The 18716-nt window shown below is 39.1% G+C and overlaps 1 protein-coding gene across 2 annotated transcripts in view; it reads right to left on the bottom strand.

Annotated features, from left to right (window-relative positions):
- Positions 1-18716, bottom strand: part of NELL1 (neural EGFL like 1) — an 891388-nt gene that overhangs the window by 39006 nt on the left and 833666 nt on the right. The window contains exon 16 of one of the 2 annotated variants that reach the window (XM_058688463.1): positions 6192-6332. The exons of the other annotated variant lie outside the window; for it this stretch is intronic. Coding sequence (XP_058544446.1) covers positions 6192-6332 — 141 coding nt within the window. The remainder of the gene's footprint in view (positions 1-6191; positions 6333-18716) is intronic. 2 annotated transcript variants of the gene reach the window in all.

The raw sequence follows: 18716 nt of genomic DNA, 5'->3' as shown, positions 1-18716 counted from the left end.
TCACCACCATTTCTCATACTCTTTATTCCCAACCCTTTCCTTTGCTTTTTCTACTCTGGATTCATATGGTGAAAAATGCAGCAAAGGTAATGATATCAGTGGATAGCCAGGTGTTAAAAACCTGCCGCCTTGACATCCTATCCCTGGTCTAGCAGGATGACCCAAGACACAGGCCTTGAGTCCACCCGATACAATAATTCCCCCGTGCTGTTGATTCACACCGAATGTACCAAACTGTCCATCTGGGTCTCATTCATTGTCTCTCATTTTCTCTTTGCCTTGTCTCCTGGAATTCCAGCTTCCCTGCTTAACATCTTCAGCCATGGGCTCATAGCTGGCCTCCTTCCTTACCGAAAGCATTGTAGTGTTAACATATCAAAGGCAGAAGCTTTGTGTTCACACAGATCTGCAGTATGGTCTCTGTGCCATTTCTCAGATGTGGAATTTGGGACAAATTATCTTAATCCTGAGACCTTATCTTCCTCATCTTTAAAATAGTAAGAGGCCTTCCCACTTACTGGAGTTGTGAGAACTGAATTAGATAATGCATGAAACTCCCTGGCACAGTGTCTGGCACACAGCATGGGTTTTCAGTTCGTGATAATGGCTAAGAGCTACCAAGCACTTAAAAAGCAAGTGCTGAATGCTTTTTTCCCCTGTTAGCTTATGTAATCCTCACAATTACTCCACAGCAATTTATGAAGATGGCACTTCTGTAAGTTGCTTAGAGCAGTGTCTGGCACCAAGTAAGCTCTCAATAAATGTTAGCTCTTATTAGTATTACTGTTGCTGTCTTCATTTGACAGGTGAGGGATTTGAGGTGAAGTGAGGTTAAATGTTGACTATTATTATCTACTACTTGACAGGATATTTGCATATAAGAACACTTCTATTACAAAAAATTCGACCAGCAAGTATTATTTTAATCATTGTATGCCAAGGAAACTAAGGATTAAAGAGGTTAAACATCTGGCCAAATGCCACTCAGCTAGAAAGTGGCCAAGTTGGGATTTGATTCCAGGCTTATATGCACTTGAAACTTTCCTCCCCTCTGTATCACACTGTCACCCACTAAGCCTTCATAACTCCCACCCATCAAGGAAGCACATCCAGGTCCTAGCCCTTTTTAACTCCACTCCCATGAGAACCAGGCACTGGGCAGTGAGAGCAGAACCCAAACCATTCTCAGAACATTTCAATCCACCCTAACCTATGAACAAGTTAAAAGTGAAACCTTCCCGAGTGATTCCAACAGAACCTTTTCTGGCTGTTTTATGTTGCTTTGCGAGCTGATGACAGTTGTAGCAGCTGTTCTGACAAGTAAATCCTTGTTGGCTTGTTTCCAGTAATCAGAGAGCAGACTCCAGGGTCTGGGGACCTGCCTCACTCAAGCAAGTTCTACAGAAGCAGCATTAATAGAGGCCGAGGGGCCATGCCCCATTAGAAGAGTCGTATGTCACCCCTCAGTATACTGCTTCATCAACAAAACAAATTCTACTGGAATTTGAAGATTCTGTTCAATAAAAACAACCACCAATGTGTGACTAATACAATTCAATACAAATCTATAAAGGATATCAAAGTATCAAAATATCAACCAACTAATGGAGAGGACAAGGCTGATCTGGCAAGTTCCATAAGAGATTGCAAATAAATGGCCATGGGGATGCATAAAAGGGAGATGATGAAGATGAAGATGCTGATGATGAAGATGATCTTAGAGAAATTCTATGATGCTAGTTCTCTAAATTAACTCAATATTCTTTCTACTGACTTGAAGACTTAAAAAAAAACCCAACAGATGACTCTGTCTATGTCCTCCAAAAAGTCAACTAAATCAGAATCTCCAGGTGTGCTGGCCCATCATAAGTATTTTTTGTAAAAGCTGCTCAGGTGAATCTACTGTGAAACAGGTTTGAGAATCACTGGTTTAGGAAGCAGGACTTCATCAGGATTTTGACAACTGGAAATGAGGACAGAGGGATGGTCAGAGAAAAGCATACAAGTAAAGGACTTAAGGAAAGAGAGTCCAGGGTTCGGGAAGAATGGAAGAGGGATTTGAGCAGGCTAGCAGATCCATGCACAGTGAGAGAGGAATCAGAGGAAAATAAAGTTTCATTTGCAGGAGCAAGATCATGGAGATAGACTGACATCGAGGGAGTTTGAATCTCCTTTTCAAAATATGTAAACCCCTGCTCTTTACATATGCCATTGTTAATTATACATTAGTTCCTATTTCTAGATGACCCAGATAATTATGTCTAGATAAAAAAGCAACAGCTCAAAACTTCTATGTTGCAACTGGGAATCCCTGACTCCCACTACCACATCTAAACAAAGAGCACGCTGCACTGCACCCTACGGTAGCCACTGTGGGTAATCATCCTGTGTGCAAATACCATTGGGCAAAGTTTTGTATGCACAGCTCTCCTGGAATTATAAAAATAAACAAGCATATGAGAAAGGGGCAGATAGACACACAGTCTGTTAGACTCCTCAGTAATGCTGATTCTGTCTGCCTCTATAATACCTAAGACTGATCGTTTCTTCAATTAGATGATGCACTTTAGGAGAAGGAGGCAAATCTTAGGCATTTTTCTCATGACATAGTAAATGTGCATGTGTGCTGGTTCTTCTGACATCAGTAACATGCAATGCTTACAGCAACTGATGCATCGATCAGGTGTTATTATTTCCATCTGACAAAAATGGCATGGAGTGGCATGCAACTGTTCTCCTAGACTGCCTCATTTCGGCTTCTAACACATGCCATTCCCAATATTATTTCAGGAAAAAGCATAGCTGAATCTACGTTGTCAAACACCTTTATAAAAAGTTTTATAGGTTGTTTCAGATGCTATTTCTTTATGTGTAAGACTTAATAGATGATGTTATTTAGGGCTTGGTGTGATAGAATAATTTCCAATGCTATTAAGGTGTATTTTGATGATTCAGAATATTTCAGGTCATAAATCGCTCAAGAACAGAGATCTTACCTGATTCATACCCACATTCCCAAAACTCTTAACACAATGCTAGTGTGATGGCTGTTCTCAATAATTTTTTTTTCTGAAATAAAACTCACATGATTTTGTGATATTTAACATCTTATGTATTAACCACCATCCACACAACTAGTTATGCCAAGCCAAACAGAAAATAAATCCGACTTGATATGGTGTTTATTACTTCTAGTCCTTCAAACATTTGACATATATGCATTACTTGTCCCATTTGTACCTACACTATTCTAGGGGCCGGAGGGACAGTGGCAAAATATGAACAAGGTCTCTGTCCTCAATTTGTACCCTTGTGGCAAGAGACAATTACACACACAGGTATGTAAAACAAATTGATTATTAAAAAATGTTACAAAAGATAGCAAAGAGAGTGATTTAGTGAAGTCACCAGAAAAGGACGACTTCAGATAAAATGGTCAGGGAGTGGGATTTGAGCTGAGAATTACATAAAGAAAAAAAGACAGCCATACAATGACAGGCAATGAGTGTTCCAAACAGAACAGCAAAGGCAAAAGCTCTGAAACTGGCTGAGTTCATTGTACGTTCAAGGCATGAAAAGATTAAAAAGGCTAACATCGATAGGAGTTAAATCCAAAAAGTAGGTAGAGGCAATATTACCTAAAGCCTTGAAGTCCACATGAAGATTTTAGAAATTTATTTTTCATTCAGTGGGAAGGCATTAGAAAGGTGTAATACAAAAATGAAATGATCTGACATATATGTATGTTGCACCATGAACAGAACAGAGCACCATGAGTGCACCATGAACAGAGTGCTCTCAACTACCAAAGAAAAACTGAATGATGGCCAGACTTCTGTTCTTATTAAGACCCATTCACAAAGTTACTTCCAAAAGTGTGGAAATGAAAGGGCATTCAGATTAAGAATTACATGAATTAAAAATGCCACTAATAAAAACAACTCTACTGCCTTGTCAAGGAGTCGAGTTTGCTATAGTTTTCCTGTGCAGAACAGAGATCAGTTCATGGAAGAAGAAAGTGCCTCCTCAGGGAGGGCAGGAGATTTGATCCCCAGGCATTCAACTTAGCATGGAAGAGAAGAATCCACAGGTGAGGTGACCATGACATCTGTCAACTGAACAGGGACATTTATGGGAGTCACAGGGTGCTATGGATAATTACATCAGAACAACAGGCATAAACTGGAACTGTACCTGGTATCTGGGGTGTAGAGTTATCCTTCATTTAGGCTTGAGTCTAAACCTGTATCGAACCAACTATGTGGCTAGGAACACGGTATCACCTTTCTGAGACTGAATTTCTTTATCAGGCACATGAAGTGGTTGCATTTTTCTCAGTGACTGAATACTAACTACTAAAGGGTCTTACTGAAGAGACAGAAGAATGAAGTCCATTTCACACTCACAGAGCAAATACACTGACAGCGTGAATTGAGGAAAAAGAACAGAAATCTGTATATGAATCAACATGATCAAAGAAAAGATAGGGTCATCTTCGATTCAAAGTTCTGTTCTCTCCTAGCCAGAAGGGAGAGCATAAGCAAAGGCACATAAGTGTGCAAGGCCATGGCAGGTCCAAGCAGTTATAAAATTGGTTTAACTAGGTGATCTCTCAGCCCCTTTATCCAATAAAAAGCCAAGAGTCTCCCATTTAATGAGGTCAAATACACTGTTTAAAAATGACATTTTAATTTTTAGTGCCCAAATATAATACCACATGTCACTATTCCATCTCTCTACCTCCATTTCTCAATAACAACTGCCATTCTATCTATGCCTATTCACGTAACATTTATTCACACTGAGGTACACACATACAGAAGTTCTTGGCCATATGTAAAGGAAGTATCTGAAGACCCAGGATAAATGTAAACCTCTCCCTAAGGTCACAGATCTTTATTTTAAGAATAAAATAAACATATACAGAGCCGGGGGCAGAGTGCTGAATATGTAGGAAAATTTAAGATAACAGTAACTAACATTCAGTCCACATTTAACAGGTGTCAATTCAACTAGTTCTCCCAGCACTCCTCTGACATAGATAGAACATTTCCATTTTTCAGATGAGATAACTGAGGTGTGGACTAGATAAGATCTTGCCACAGGGAACTTAGAAATGACAGAGCTAGACTCTGATGCAGGGAGTCTGGCTCTAGGATCCATGCTTTTCACAACTACACTGCATGCCTCTCAACAGTGGCGTCAAACTGTGGTGGACAGTTCATGCTGTGCACCCACTGTTCCTTAATTCATCTTTACTGTAAAACAACCTCAGGGGAGAAGTTGGGAAAAACAGAAAAACATTAGATGGATCTCAGTAGCAACCATTAAAAAAAAAGATACGCAACAAGCAAAGACAAGAGAATGAATGAATTTTCAAAATCAAATTCGCATTTTCTAATTCAGCAGTCTGGACCCAAAGCCAGAATGCTTGCCCTTTAGGTCTGTCCAAATCAGCCTAAAGAATTTAGCTGAGTTCACAGGACATGACATAAGTGGAATGGCCAAGGTTCTCATGGAAACAATTAGAGTTTTGATCAGTTGTTTGTATTTTATGAACGTTGTAGGGTCTTGAAGATGAAAAACTTAATTTCCTCTGTTCAGCATTTAACAGAATCTCAAGCAGAACAGTGATGAAAGGAAACTTTGTAAGGATGACGGTGGTAATAACAATAATAAGGTTAATGCAGCTATATTATGTTTGCATAACGATGTAAAGCTTACAATTTTTAAATGTGTGGTATCCCACTTAAACCTGGAAACACATATATATCATTATTCTACTTTTATCACATTCACAGAAGAAGGCTCAGAGAGGTGCAGTATAAGAGCTGGAATTTAAACTAAACTTTCTCAGTCTAGTAGTATTTCTTCTTCTCCCACTTCTGTTTCTCAAACTGTTAGAAATTTCAGCAAGCCATCATGATTTTACTTCAAAAGAACTAAAAGCCACAGCATACAGACTCAGGCTTTGATACTCTGACGGCCCCAGTTTCCATATAAAAATCCTAAAACCCCACACTGCATAATCCCTACCTAATCCCCGAATTGTTGAGGGAGGAAATTTGAAAACTAATGAGTTTAACCAGCAAGGGGTCATATTTTAACACGGAAGCTGAAAAGAGTGCCAAAGCAGGCTGCCCCTCCTGCAAAGGTCCAGAAGGATGAGGGCATGGCTAAAAGCTGCTTACCAATACAGGACTCCCCGGACAGTGAATAGGTCCCATCGTCATGGAAACCGCTTCTGCACTCACAGTGGTACCACCCTGGCAGGTTAACGCAGCGGGAATGGTTGTGGCACTCAATGATTCCCTCTGTGCATTCATCAATATCTGCCTCAGAGAAAAACACAAGCCCACCAGGACATTAAATTCTTTTGATACTAACCTTTCAGTAAACACCTAAAACATGCTCATGTCAACATAGCAGTTAAAACTGGTTAGTCACCCAAAACGAAAGTTACAGGAAGAATCAAATCCCATTTTTACCCCCGAATCCAAACAAACTGAATGCTATGGGTGTGTTCTCATATAGTAAATAATAAATGAGAGCTGATGATCATGAAGACATCCTATCCTGTTTTGTTGGCTTCTGCATAATCAAAAAGTAAATTGAGGATGTTTGGCACACTTTAGGTATTGAGTATATATGGCTTTTTCTTTATGGTTTCCAAAACAGTAATTCCAGATATTGTGTACTGTTCCTTGGAAATATCTATGAATAAATAAGTTCAGGAAACTCTAGGTTAAATAGTGTTAAACGGGTTTCTTTTGTACAGCAGTATCAAAGAGACAGCATATTCATATGCCTTGCAAAGCTCAGAAAGAAGAAGAATACTATGCACTGTTTTCCAAATTTCTGTGCCTGAGGGTTACTTTTTCTTGGGATACCTCTAGGATCCTGTGAGACTAATGTTTTGGGAAGCATAGTTGGGTAACTACTGCTCCAATTACTTTATTTACAATTTTTTAAATATTTAGTTTTGAGAGAGAGAAAGAGAGAGAGGCGGGCAGAGAGACAGGTACACACGGAGAATCCAAAGCAAGCTCCAGGCTCTGAGCTGTCAGCACAGAGCCTGACACCAGGCTTGAACTCACAGATGGCAAGATCATGACCTGAGCCAGAGTCAGATGCTTAACCCACTGAGTCACCCAGATGCCCCTGTTCAGAATTCTTTTAAAGCTTAAGTACTTGATTTATGAGAGTCAATGAGAGATCCTCATTCTTCAAATAATTCCTGATGAAAGGACATGTTCTGGGCTTTGTTTGCTCTAAGATCTGGCTTTTTCACATAAGCAAATGCCTAGATCATGCACAGATTCTCTAGCCCAAAGGCTTGCCTCTGAGCTGAAGGAGTTGACACCACTGTAGAAAGACGAGCTGTCAATTGTCATGCCAGGGTCAGCTCATTTTTAGAGAATCTCTCCATGTAATTATTTGTTGGAATATAGCGATTGTTGCCTGGGAATCTTTTACCAGTTCTCCTGTTAATATTTTAACTATGACAGTCTTATACAAATAGATATCTAATTAATATTGGGATATAACACATCACGAATAAAACACATTTTGGAATCTTTTTCAGCAGTGCCCTGCTGTAGGCATCATCTCAGGGGCAATCATCTACCAGTGTTTCTATTACCTTGACATGTCCTAAGGTGTGCACAGGGCTGTGAATGTAGCTTGCAACCTGTCAGTCTCATGTCATGGCATCCCAGCCAAGTAAAGAGAGAAAAAGTGCAGCTCTTTATACTAGGCAAATCTAGCTTTGTGTTGTTGCTGTTGTTGCCGGCTGCCATCTTCCTCCTTTACGATTTGTTATCCTACGGTCCTTATAGTTCTTTGACACATAGCATCCCTTAGGTTTCTTTTTCCTCATTATTTTTTTCATTTGAATTTCAGTATAGTTAACATACAGCATTATATTAGTTTCAGGTGTACAACATATTGATTCAACAATGCTATACATTACTCAGTGCTCATAATGATAAGTGTACTCTTTAACCCCCATCAGCTATTTCATGCATCCCCCCTCCCCCCTCTGGTAACATGAGTTTGTTCTCTGTAGTTAAAAGTCTGTTTTTTGGTTTTGTATTTTTTTCACTTCCTTGTTTGTTTCTTAAATTTCACACATGAGTGAAATTATATAGTATTTGTCTTTCTCTGACTTATTTTGCTTACCATTATACTCTCTAGCTCCATCCATGTCATTGCAAATGGCAAGATTTTATTCTTTTATGGCTGAATACTCCATTGTATATATATACCACATCTCTGCCCATTCATCCATAAATGGACACTTGCTTGGGCTATTTCCATAATTTGGCTATGGTAAAATACATACACTGAAATACTAATACGACATCATGCTGCAATAAACATGGGGGTTGGTGGGGGCATGTATCCTTTTGAGTTAGTGCTTTTGTATTTTGGGGGATAAATACCCAGTAGAGTGATCACTGGATCATAGGGTGATTCCATTTTTAAATTTTTGAGGAATGTCCATAGTGTTTTTCACAGTGGCTGCACCAGTTTGCATTCCCACCACCAATACATGAGGGTTCCTTTTTCTACACATCCTCACCAACACTAGTTCTTTCTTGTGTTGTTGATTTTAGCCATTCTGACAGGTGTGAGGTGATATCTCATTGTAGTTTTGATTTGAATTTCCCTCATGATGAGTAACATTGATCACTCATGATCTCTTCATGAGTTTCTCTTCTGTTTGTCATCTGTATGTCTTCTTTGGAGAAATGTCTGTTCATGTCTTCTGCCCAATTTTTAATATACTTTTTTAACGTTTATTCACTTTTTGAGAGACAGAGACAGAGTATGAGCAGGGCAGGGGCAGAGAGAGAGGGAGACACAGAATCCGAAGCAGGTTTCAGGTTCTGAGCTGTCAGCACAGAGCCTGATGCGGGGCTTGAACTTGCGAACCACTAGATCATGACCTGAGCCAAAGTCGGATGCTTAACCAACTGAGCCACCCAGGCACCCCTTCTGCCCAATTTTTATATTGGATTATTTGTTTTTTGGGTGTTGAATTGTATTATTTCTTTAAAATTTTTTTTAAATTATTTATATGAGAGACAGAGACAGAGACATAGAGAGAGAATGAGCGGGGAAGGGGGCAGGGAGAGGCTCAGGGCCAGCATGGAGCCTGATACAGGGCTTGAATTCATGAACTATGAGATCATGACCTGAGCTGAAGCCAAGAGTCAGACAGTCAACCAACTGAGCCATCCAGGCACCCCTGTATTAGTTCTTTATGTATTTTGGATACTAACCCTTTATTGGATATGTCATTTGAAAATATTTTCCCCCATTTCATAGGTTGCCTTTTAGTTTTGTTGACTGTTTCCTTCATTGTGCAGAAACTTTTATTTTGAAGTAGTCACAATAGTTTATTTTTGCATTTAATTACCTTGCCTCAGAAGACATATCCAGAAAATGCTGCTATGGCCAATTTCAGAGACATGACTGGCTATGCTCACTTCTAGGATTTATATGGCTTAAGGCCTCACATTTATGTCCTTAATCCATTGTGACTTTATTTTTGTGTATGGTACAAGAAAGCAGTCCAGGTTCATTTTTTTCCACGTAGCTGTCCAGTTTTCCCAGCAACATTTGAAGAGACTGTTTCCCATTGTATATTCTTTCCTCCTTTGTCGAAAATTAATTGACTATATAGCTGTGGGTTTATTTCTGGCCTTTCTATTCTGTTCCATTGATCTTTGTGTCTTTTTTATGCCAGTGCCATAGTGTTTGACTACTTCAGCTTTGTAAGATAACTTTAAGTCTGGAATTGTGATACCTCCAGTTTTGTTACTCTTTTTGTGAGATTACATTGGCCTTTTGGGGTCTTTTGCAGTTACATGCAAATTCTATAATTGCATATAATATAATCCTATATTGCTTGTTCTGGTTCTGTGAAAAATCCTATTGGAATTTTGATAGGGATTGCATTAAATGTGTAGATTGCTTTGGGTAGTATAAACATTTAAACAATATTTGTTCTTCCAACCCGTGAGCATGGAATACCTTTCCATTTGTTTGTGTCATCTTCACTTTCTTTCATTAGTGTTTTACACTTTTCAGAGTACAGGTCTTTTACTTCTTCAGACAAGTTTATTCCTAGGTATTTTATTATTTTTGGTGCAACTGTAAATGGGATTGTTTTCATTACACTCTCTGCTGTTTCATTATTAGCCTATAGGAATGCAACAGATTTCTGTACACTGATTTTGTATCCTATGATATTAGTGAATTCATTTATCACTTCTAGTAATTTTGTAGGGGAATCTTTTGGGTCTCCTATATATAGGATCATGTCATCTGCAAATAGTGAAAGTTTTACTTTTTCCTTACCAATATGAAGGTCTTTTATTTCTTTTGTTGTCTTATTGCTATTACTAGGACTTCTATTACTATATTTAATAAAAGTGGTGAGAGTGGACACCCTTATTTTGTTCCTAAACTTAGGGTAAAGGCTCTTGGTTTTTCCCATTATGATGTTCACTGTGGGTTTTTCATATAAGGCTTTTATTATGTTGAGGTATGTTTCATGTAAATCTACTTTGTTGAGATTTTTTTTCAAATGAGTGAATGTTGTACTTTGTCAAATGCTTTTTCTATATCTATTGACATGATCATGTGATTTTTATACTCTTATTGATGTGATGTGTTACACTGATTGGTTTGTGAATGTTGAGCCACCATTGCATCCCAGGAAAAAATCCCACCTGATCATGGTAAATGATTTTTTAATGTATTGTTGGATTTGATTTGCTAGTATTTTGTTACAATTTTTGCATCTCTGTTCATCAGTGATGTTGGCCTATAGTTCTCTTTTTTGGTGTTAACTTTATCTGGTTATCATATTAGGGTGATGATGGCCTCATAGAATGAACTTGGTACCTTTCCTTCCTCTTCTACTTATTGGAATCATTTGGGAAGAATAGGTATTAACTCTTGTTTAAATGTTTGGTAAAGTTTGCCTATTCAGCCATCTGGTCCTGGGCTTTTGTTTGTTGAGAGTTATTCTGTTTCTTCTGCAAGTCTTGGTAGGTTATATGTTTCTAGAAATTTATCCATTTCTTCTAGGTTGTCCAATTTGTTAGCATAAATTATTTCATAATATTATCTTACAATTGTGTGTGTATATATATATATGTGAGGTTAGTTGTTATTTCTCTTTTCATTGTGATGTTGTTTGAGTCCTCTTTTTGGGGGGATGAGTATGGCTGAGGTTTATCAATTTTGTTGATCTTTTCAAAGAATCAGCTCCTGGTTTCATTGTTCTGTTCTATTGTTTTTCAGTTTCTACATAATTGATTTCTGCTTTTATTTGTAACTATTTACTTTCTTCTGCTGGCTTCAGTTTTTTTTTCTAGCTCCTTTAGGTATAAAGTTAGGTTTTTTTATTTGTGATTTTTCTTGCTCTTGAGGTAAGCCTGTGTTGCTATAAATTTCTGTCTCAGAACTTCTTTTGCTGCATCCCAAATACTCTGGACCATTGTATTTTAATTTTCACTTGTTTCCATGTATTTTTTGACTTCTTTTATTTTCTGGTTGACCCATTCATTGTTTACTAACATGTTATTTAACTTCAATGTATTTGTGCTCTCTCAAGACTTTTTCTTGTGGTTGATTTCTAGTTTCATAGTGTTGGGTCAGAAAAGACACACAGTATGAACTGGATCTTTTTGAATTCATTGAAATTCCTTTTGTGGCTGATTTGTGATCTATTCTAAAGAAAGGTCAATGTTCCCTTAAAAAGAATGTGTATTCTGCTTTAATATGGAATGTTCTGAATATATCTGCTAAATCCACCTGGTCCAGTGTGTCATTCAAAGCTACCGTTTCCTGATAGAGGATGGTGGGGAAGATGGCGGCACAGGAGGATGCTGGGCTCACCTCCTCCTGCTGATACCTTAGATTCCACCCACATCAGCCTAAATAACCCAGAAAACTACTGGAAGACTAGCAGAATGGACTCTCCGGAGGCAACTGTAGACAAGAGACACACGGAAGAGGGTAGGAAGGGCAGAAAGGCAGTGCATGCTACACAGACTGGCGGGAGGGAGCCGGGGTGGTGGAGGGGCAGCCTGCTGGCAAGGCAGAGCCCCCGAAGTCTGGCTTGAAAAAGTGGAGGGGCTGGACTCCATGAGTTCTGACAGCCAGCGAGTGGGACTTAACATCTGGAATGTTAAAAGTCAACAGCTCTGCTCTTGGAGAGCAGTGAGGGTGAGAGGATGCCTGGAGGGAGAGTTGTTGAGCCCCGGAAGGACAGAAATCAGTGGGGGAACAAAGGCACTGCCAAGAGGCATCTCCCTCTCCCACCCCCCAGCTGACATTCCAATGGGAACCAGTTCCCATCAATGAACCTGCTAGCACCACACGTACACACAACACTGTGCTTCTGTGGATCCATCCCTCCCACGGGACTGCCTCCCTCCCAGCAATGCAGGGCCCCTCCCACAGGGGACCACCGAATGGCAAAACAAGTTAAGCCTGCCCATCCTGCCCATGTGCAACTTGCAGATCCACCCCGGCTAATACGCCCTTGGCCAGATCCCATCAGAGCAGCACCACAAGCCTAGCAGTGTGCAGGTAGCCCAGACAGGGGTCACACCACTCCACAATTCCTGCCCCTGGGAGAGAGGAAGATAAGGTACACACCAGTGGCCCCTGAGGTGGGCTGGGGGAAGACACTGGGTCTGACTGCAGCCCCACCCACCAACACAAAATACTCTGGACAGCACAGGGGAAATGCCCTGCAGTTTGGAGCTACCGCAGGGATTACACAAAATGACGAAATGGAAGAATTCTCCTCAAAAGAAATGCCAGGAAGTAGCGACAGCTAACAAATTGATCAAAAACGATTTAAGCAATATAATGGAAGAAGAATTTAGAATAATGGTCATAAAACTAATCGCTGGGCTTGAAAAAAGCATAGAGGACAGGAGAGAATCTATTGCTACAGAGATCAAGGGACTAAGAAATAATCACAAGGAACTAAAAAATGTTATAAATGAGGTGCAAAATAAAATGGAGGTGGCCATAGCACGGATTGAAGAGGCAGAGGAGAGAATAGGTGAATTAGAAGATAAAATTATGGACAAAGAGGAAGTTGAGAAAAAGAGAGATAAAAACATCCAGGAGTATGAGGGGAGAATTAGAGAACTAAGTGATGCAATCAAACGGAACAATATCCATATCATAGGAATTCGAGAAGAAGAAGAGAGACAGAAAGGGGCTGAAGGTGTACTTGAACAAATCATAGCTGAGAACTTCCCTGATCTGGGGAAGGAAAAAGGCATTGAAATCCAAGAGGCACAGAGAACTCCCTTCAGACGTAACTTGAATCAATCTTCTGCACAACATATCATAGTGAAACTGGCAAAATACAAGGATAAAGAGAAAATTCTGAAAGCAGCTAGGGGTAAACGTGCTCTAACTTACAAAGGTAGACACATAAGAATAGTGGTTGACCTATCTACAGAAACTTGGCAGGCCAGAATGGAATGGCAGGAAAACTTCAATGTGATGAACAGAAAAAATTGGCAGCTGAGAATCCTTTATCCAGCAAGTCTGTCTTTCAGAATAGAAGGAGAGATAAAGGTTTTCCCAAACAAACAAAAACGGAAGGAATTCATCACTAAACCAGCCCTACAAGAAAGATCATAAGGGGGATTCTGTGAGTGAAATGCTGCAAGGAACATAAAGTACCAGAGACATCATTACAAGCATGAAACCTACAGATATCACAATGACTCTAAACCCATATCTTTCCATAATAACACTGAATGTAAATGGACTAAATGCTGCAACCAAAAGACAGGGTATCAGAATGGATTAAAAAAACAAGACCCATCTATTTGCTGTCTACAAGAGACTCATTTTAGACCTAAGGACACCTTCAGATTGAAAGTGAGGGGATGGAGAACTATCTATCATGCTACTGGAAGTCAAAAGAAAGCTGGAGTAGCCATACTTATAGCAGACAAAGTAGACTTTAAATTAAAGGTTGTAACAACAGATGAAGAAGGGCATTATATAATCATTACAGGGTCTATCCATCAGGAAGAGCTAACAATTATAAATGTCTATATGCTGAATACGGGAGCCCCCAAATATATACAACAATTACAAACATAAGCAACCTTATTGATAAGAATGTGGTAATTGCAGGGGACTTTAATACTCCACTTACAACAATGGATAGATCAACTAGACACAGGATCAATAAACAAACAAGGGCCCTGAATGATACATTGGATCAAATGGACCTGACAGATATAGTTAGAGCTCTGCAACCCAAAGCAACAGAATATACTTTCTTCTTGAGTGCACATGGAACATTCTCCAAGATAGATTGCATACTGGGTCACAAAAAAGCCCTTCATAAGTATAAAAGAATTGAGATCATACCATGCACACTTTCAGACCACAATGCTATGAAACTTGAAATCAATCATGGGAAAAAGTCTGGAAAACCTCCAAAAGCATGGAGGTTAAAGAACACCCTACTAAACAATGAATGGGTCAACCAGGCAATTAGGGAAGAAATTAAAAAAATAGATGGAAACAAATGCAAATGCAAATACAACAATCCAAATGCTTTGGGATATAGAGAAGGTGGTCCTGAGAGGAAAATACATTGCAATCCAGGCCTATCTCAAGAAACAAGAAAATCCAAAATATAAAATCTAACCGCACACCTAAAGGAAATAGAAGCAGAACAGCAAAGACACCCCAAACCCAGCAGAAGAAGAGAAATAATAAAGATCAGAGCAGAAATAAACAATATAGAATCTAAAAAAAACTGTAGAGCAGACCAATGAAACCAACAGTTGGTTTGTTGAAAAAATAAACAAAACTGATAAACCTCTAGCCTCTAGCCAGACTTCTCAAAACAAAAAGGGAGAGGACCCAAAGAGATAAAATCATGAATGAAAATGGAATGATTACAGCCAATTCCTCAGAAATATATGCAATTATCAGGGAATACTATGAGAAATTATATGCCAACAAACTGGACAACCTGGAAGAAATGGACAAATGCCTAAACACCAACCCACTTCCCAAACTCAAACAGGAAGAAATAGAAAACTTGAACAGACCCATAACCAGCAAAGAAATTGAATCAGTTATCAAAAATCTCTCAACAAATAAGAGTCCAGGACCAGATGGCTTCCCTGGGGAATTGTACCAGACATTTAAAGCAGAGATAATACCTATCCTTCTCAAGCTGTTCCAAAAAATAGAAAGGGAAGGAAAACTTCCAGACTCCTTCTATGAAGCCAGCATTACTTTGATTCCCAAACCAGTCAGAGACCCAGGAAAAAAAAGAGAACTACAGGCCAATATTCCTGATGAATATGGATGCAAAAATTCTCAACAAGATACCAGCAAATCGAATTCAACAGCATACAAAAAAAAATTATTCGCCATGATCAAGTGAGATTCATTCCTGGGCTACAGGGCTGGTTCAACATTTGCAAATCAATCAATGTGATACATCACATTGATAAAAGAAAAGATAAGAACCATATGATCCTGTCAATCGATGCAGAAAAAGCAGTTGACAAAATTTAGCATATTTTCTTCATAAAAACCTTCGAGAAAGTCAGGATAGAAGAAACATACTTAAACATCGTAAAAGCCAGTAATGAAAAGCCCACAGCTAATATCATCCTCAATGGGGAAAAACTGAGAGCTTTCCCCGAGATCAGGAACACGACAGGGATGTCCACTCTCACTGCTGTTGTTTAACATAGTGTTGGAAGTCCTAGCATCAGCAACCAGACAACAAAAGGAAATCAAAGGCATCAAAATTGGCAAAGATAAAGTCAAGCTTTCACTTTTTGCAGATGACATGATCTTATACATGGAAAACCTGACTGACTCCACTGAAAGTCTGCTAGAACTGATAAATGAGTTCAGCAAAGTCACAGGATACAAAACTAATGTACAGAATTCAGTTGCATTCTTATACACTAGTAATGAAGCACCAGAAAGACAAATGAAGAAACTGATCCCATTCACAATTGCACCAAGAATCATAAAATACCTAGGGATAAACCTAACCAAAGATGTAAAAGATCTGTATGCTGAAAACTATAGAAAGCTTATGAAGGAAATTGAAGAAGATACAAAGAAATGGAAAAACCTTCTGTGCTCACAGATTGGAAGAGTAAATATTGTTCAAATGTCAATACTACCCAAAGCTATGTGTACATTCAATGCAATCCCAATCAAAATTGCACCAGCATTCTTCTCGAAGCTTGAACAAGCAATCCTAAAATTTGTATGGAACCACAAAAGACCCCGAATAGGGAAAGTAATATTGAAGAAGACCAAAGCGGGAGGCATCCCAATCCCAGACTTTAGCCTCTACTACAATGCTGTAATCATCAAGACAGCATGGTATTGGCACAAAAACAGATGGATAGACCAATGGAATAGAATAGAGACTCCAGAATTGGACCCACAAAAGTATGGCTAGCTAATCTTTGACAAAGCAGGAAAGATACCCAATGGAAAAGACAGTCTCTTTAACAAATGGTGCTGGGAGAACTGGACAGCAACATGCAGAAGAATGAAACTAGACCACTTGCTTACACCATTCACAAAAATGAACTCAAAATGGATGAAGGACCTGAATGTGACAAGGAAACCACCAAAACCCTAGAGGAGAAAGCAGGAAAAAAACCCTTTGACCTCAGCTGCAGCAATTTCTTACTTGACACATCTCCAAAGGCAAGGGAATTAAAAGCAAAAAAGAACTATTGGGACCTCATGAAGATAAAAAGCTTCTGCACTGCAAAGGAAACAATCAACAAAACTAAAAGGCAACCGACAGAATGGGAAAAGATATTTGCAAATGACTTATCAGACAAAGGGCTAGTATCCAAAACCTGTAAAGAACTCACCAAACTCCACACCTGAAAAACAAATAATCCCATGAAGAAATGGGCAGAAGACATGAATAGACACTTTTTAAAGAAGAAATCCAGATGGCCAACAGGCACATGAAAAGATGCTTCACATCACTCCTCATCAAGGAAATACAAATCAAAACCCTACTGAGATATCACCTCACGCCAGTCAGAGTGGCTAAAATGAACAAATCAGGAGACTATAGATGCTGGCGAGGATGTGGAGACACGGGTTGGTGGGAATGTAAACTGGTGCAGCCACTCTGGAAACAGTGTGGAGGTTCCTCAAAAAATTAAAAATAGATCTACCCTATGACCCAGCAATAGCAATGCTAGGAATTTACCCAAGGGATACAGGAGTGCTGATGCATAGGGGCACTTGTACCCCAATGTTTATAGCAGCACTTTCAACAATAGCCAAACTATGGAAAGAGCCTAAATGTCCATCAACTGATGAACGGATAAAGAAATTGTGGTTTATATACACAATGGAATACTACTTGGCAACGAGAAAGAATGAAATATGGCCTTTTGGAACAACGTGGATGGAACTGGAGAGTGGTATGCTAAGTGAAATAAGTCATCAGAGAAAGACGGATACCATATGTTTTCACTCTAATGTGGATACTGAGAAATTTAACATAAGACCATAGGGGAGGGAAGGGAAAAAAAAGAAAATGTTAGAGAGGGAGGGAGGCAAACCATAAGAGCCTCTTAAAAACTGAGAATAAACTGAAGGTTGATGGGGGTGGGAGGGAGGGGAAAGTGGATGATGGGCATTGAGGAGGGCACCTGTTGGGATGAGCACTGGGTGTTGTATGGAAACCAACTTGACAATAAATTTCATATTAAAAAAATAAATAAAAGCCCTAGTTAAACATACAAACAAACGAACAAACAAAGCTTCCTTGTTGTTTTTCTGTTTGGATGATATGTCCATTAATGTACGTGGGGTGTCCACTATTAATTTGTTACTGTTGATTACTTCTTTTATGTTTGTTATTTTGGTGCTTTCATGTTGGGTGTTTAAATATTTACAACTGTTTATCTTCATGTTGTCTCCATTATTACATAGTGTCCTTATTTATCGCCTGTTACAGTCTTTGTTCCAAAGTCTATTCTGCCTGATGTAAGTATTGCTACCCATGCTTTGCCAGCCACTTGTATGAGAAATGTTTCTCTATCCCCCCACTTTCAATCTGCAGGTGCCTTTCTTTAGTTTTTGTTTGTCTGAGAATCTATCTCTCCTATTTTGAACAATACCCTTGCTGCATAGAGTATTCTTGGCTGCAGATTTTTCCCTTCTAGCACCTTGAATATATCATGATACACTCTCTCTTCGGGCATGTAACATTTCTGCTGAAAAATCACATGAAAGACTTATGGGATTTCCCTTGTATCTAACTCTTTTCTCTTGCTGCTTTTAATTTTTTTATCAATACTTTTTAATTACCATTTTAATTACTATATGTCTTGGTGTGGATGTCTTTGTGATGATTTTCTTGGGTGGATCTCTGTGTCACCTGGATCTGGATATCTGTTTCCTTCCCCAGATTCAGGAAATTTTCAGCTATTATTTTTTGAGTAAATTTTCTCCCCCCTTTTCTCTCTCTTCTTCTGGGAGCCCTATAATGCAAATGTGATTTTGCTTGATGGAGTCACTGAGTTCCCTAAGGCTAGTCTCAATTTGCATAATTTTCCCCCTCTCATTTCTTCAGGTGATTACTTTCATTACTCTGTCTTCCAGGTCATTAATTCATTCTTCTGGTTTTT

This window comes from Neofelis nebulosa, chromosome 10 (assembly GCF_028018385.1).
Source record: "Neofelis nebulosa isolate mNeoNeb1 chromosome 10, mNeoNeb1.pri, whole genome shotgun sequence".
Lineage (NCBI taxonomy): Eukaryota > Metazoa > Chordata > Mammalia > Carnivora > Felidae > Neofelis > Neofelis nebulosa.
Note: the sequence above shows the minus strand (reverse complement) of the source record. Positions and strands in the feature narration are given on the sequence as shown.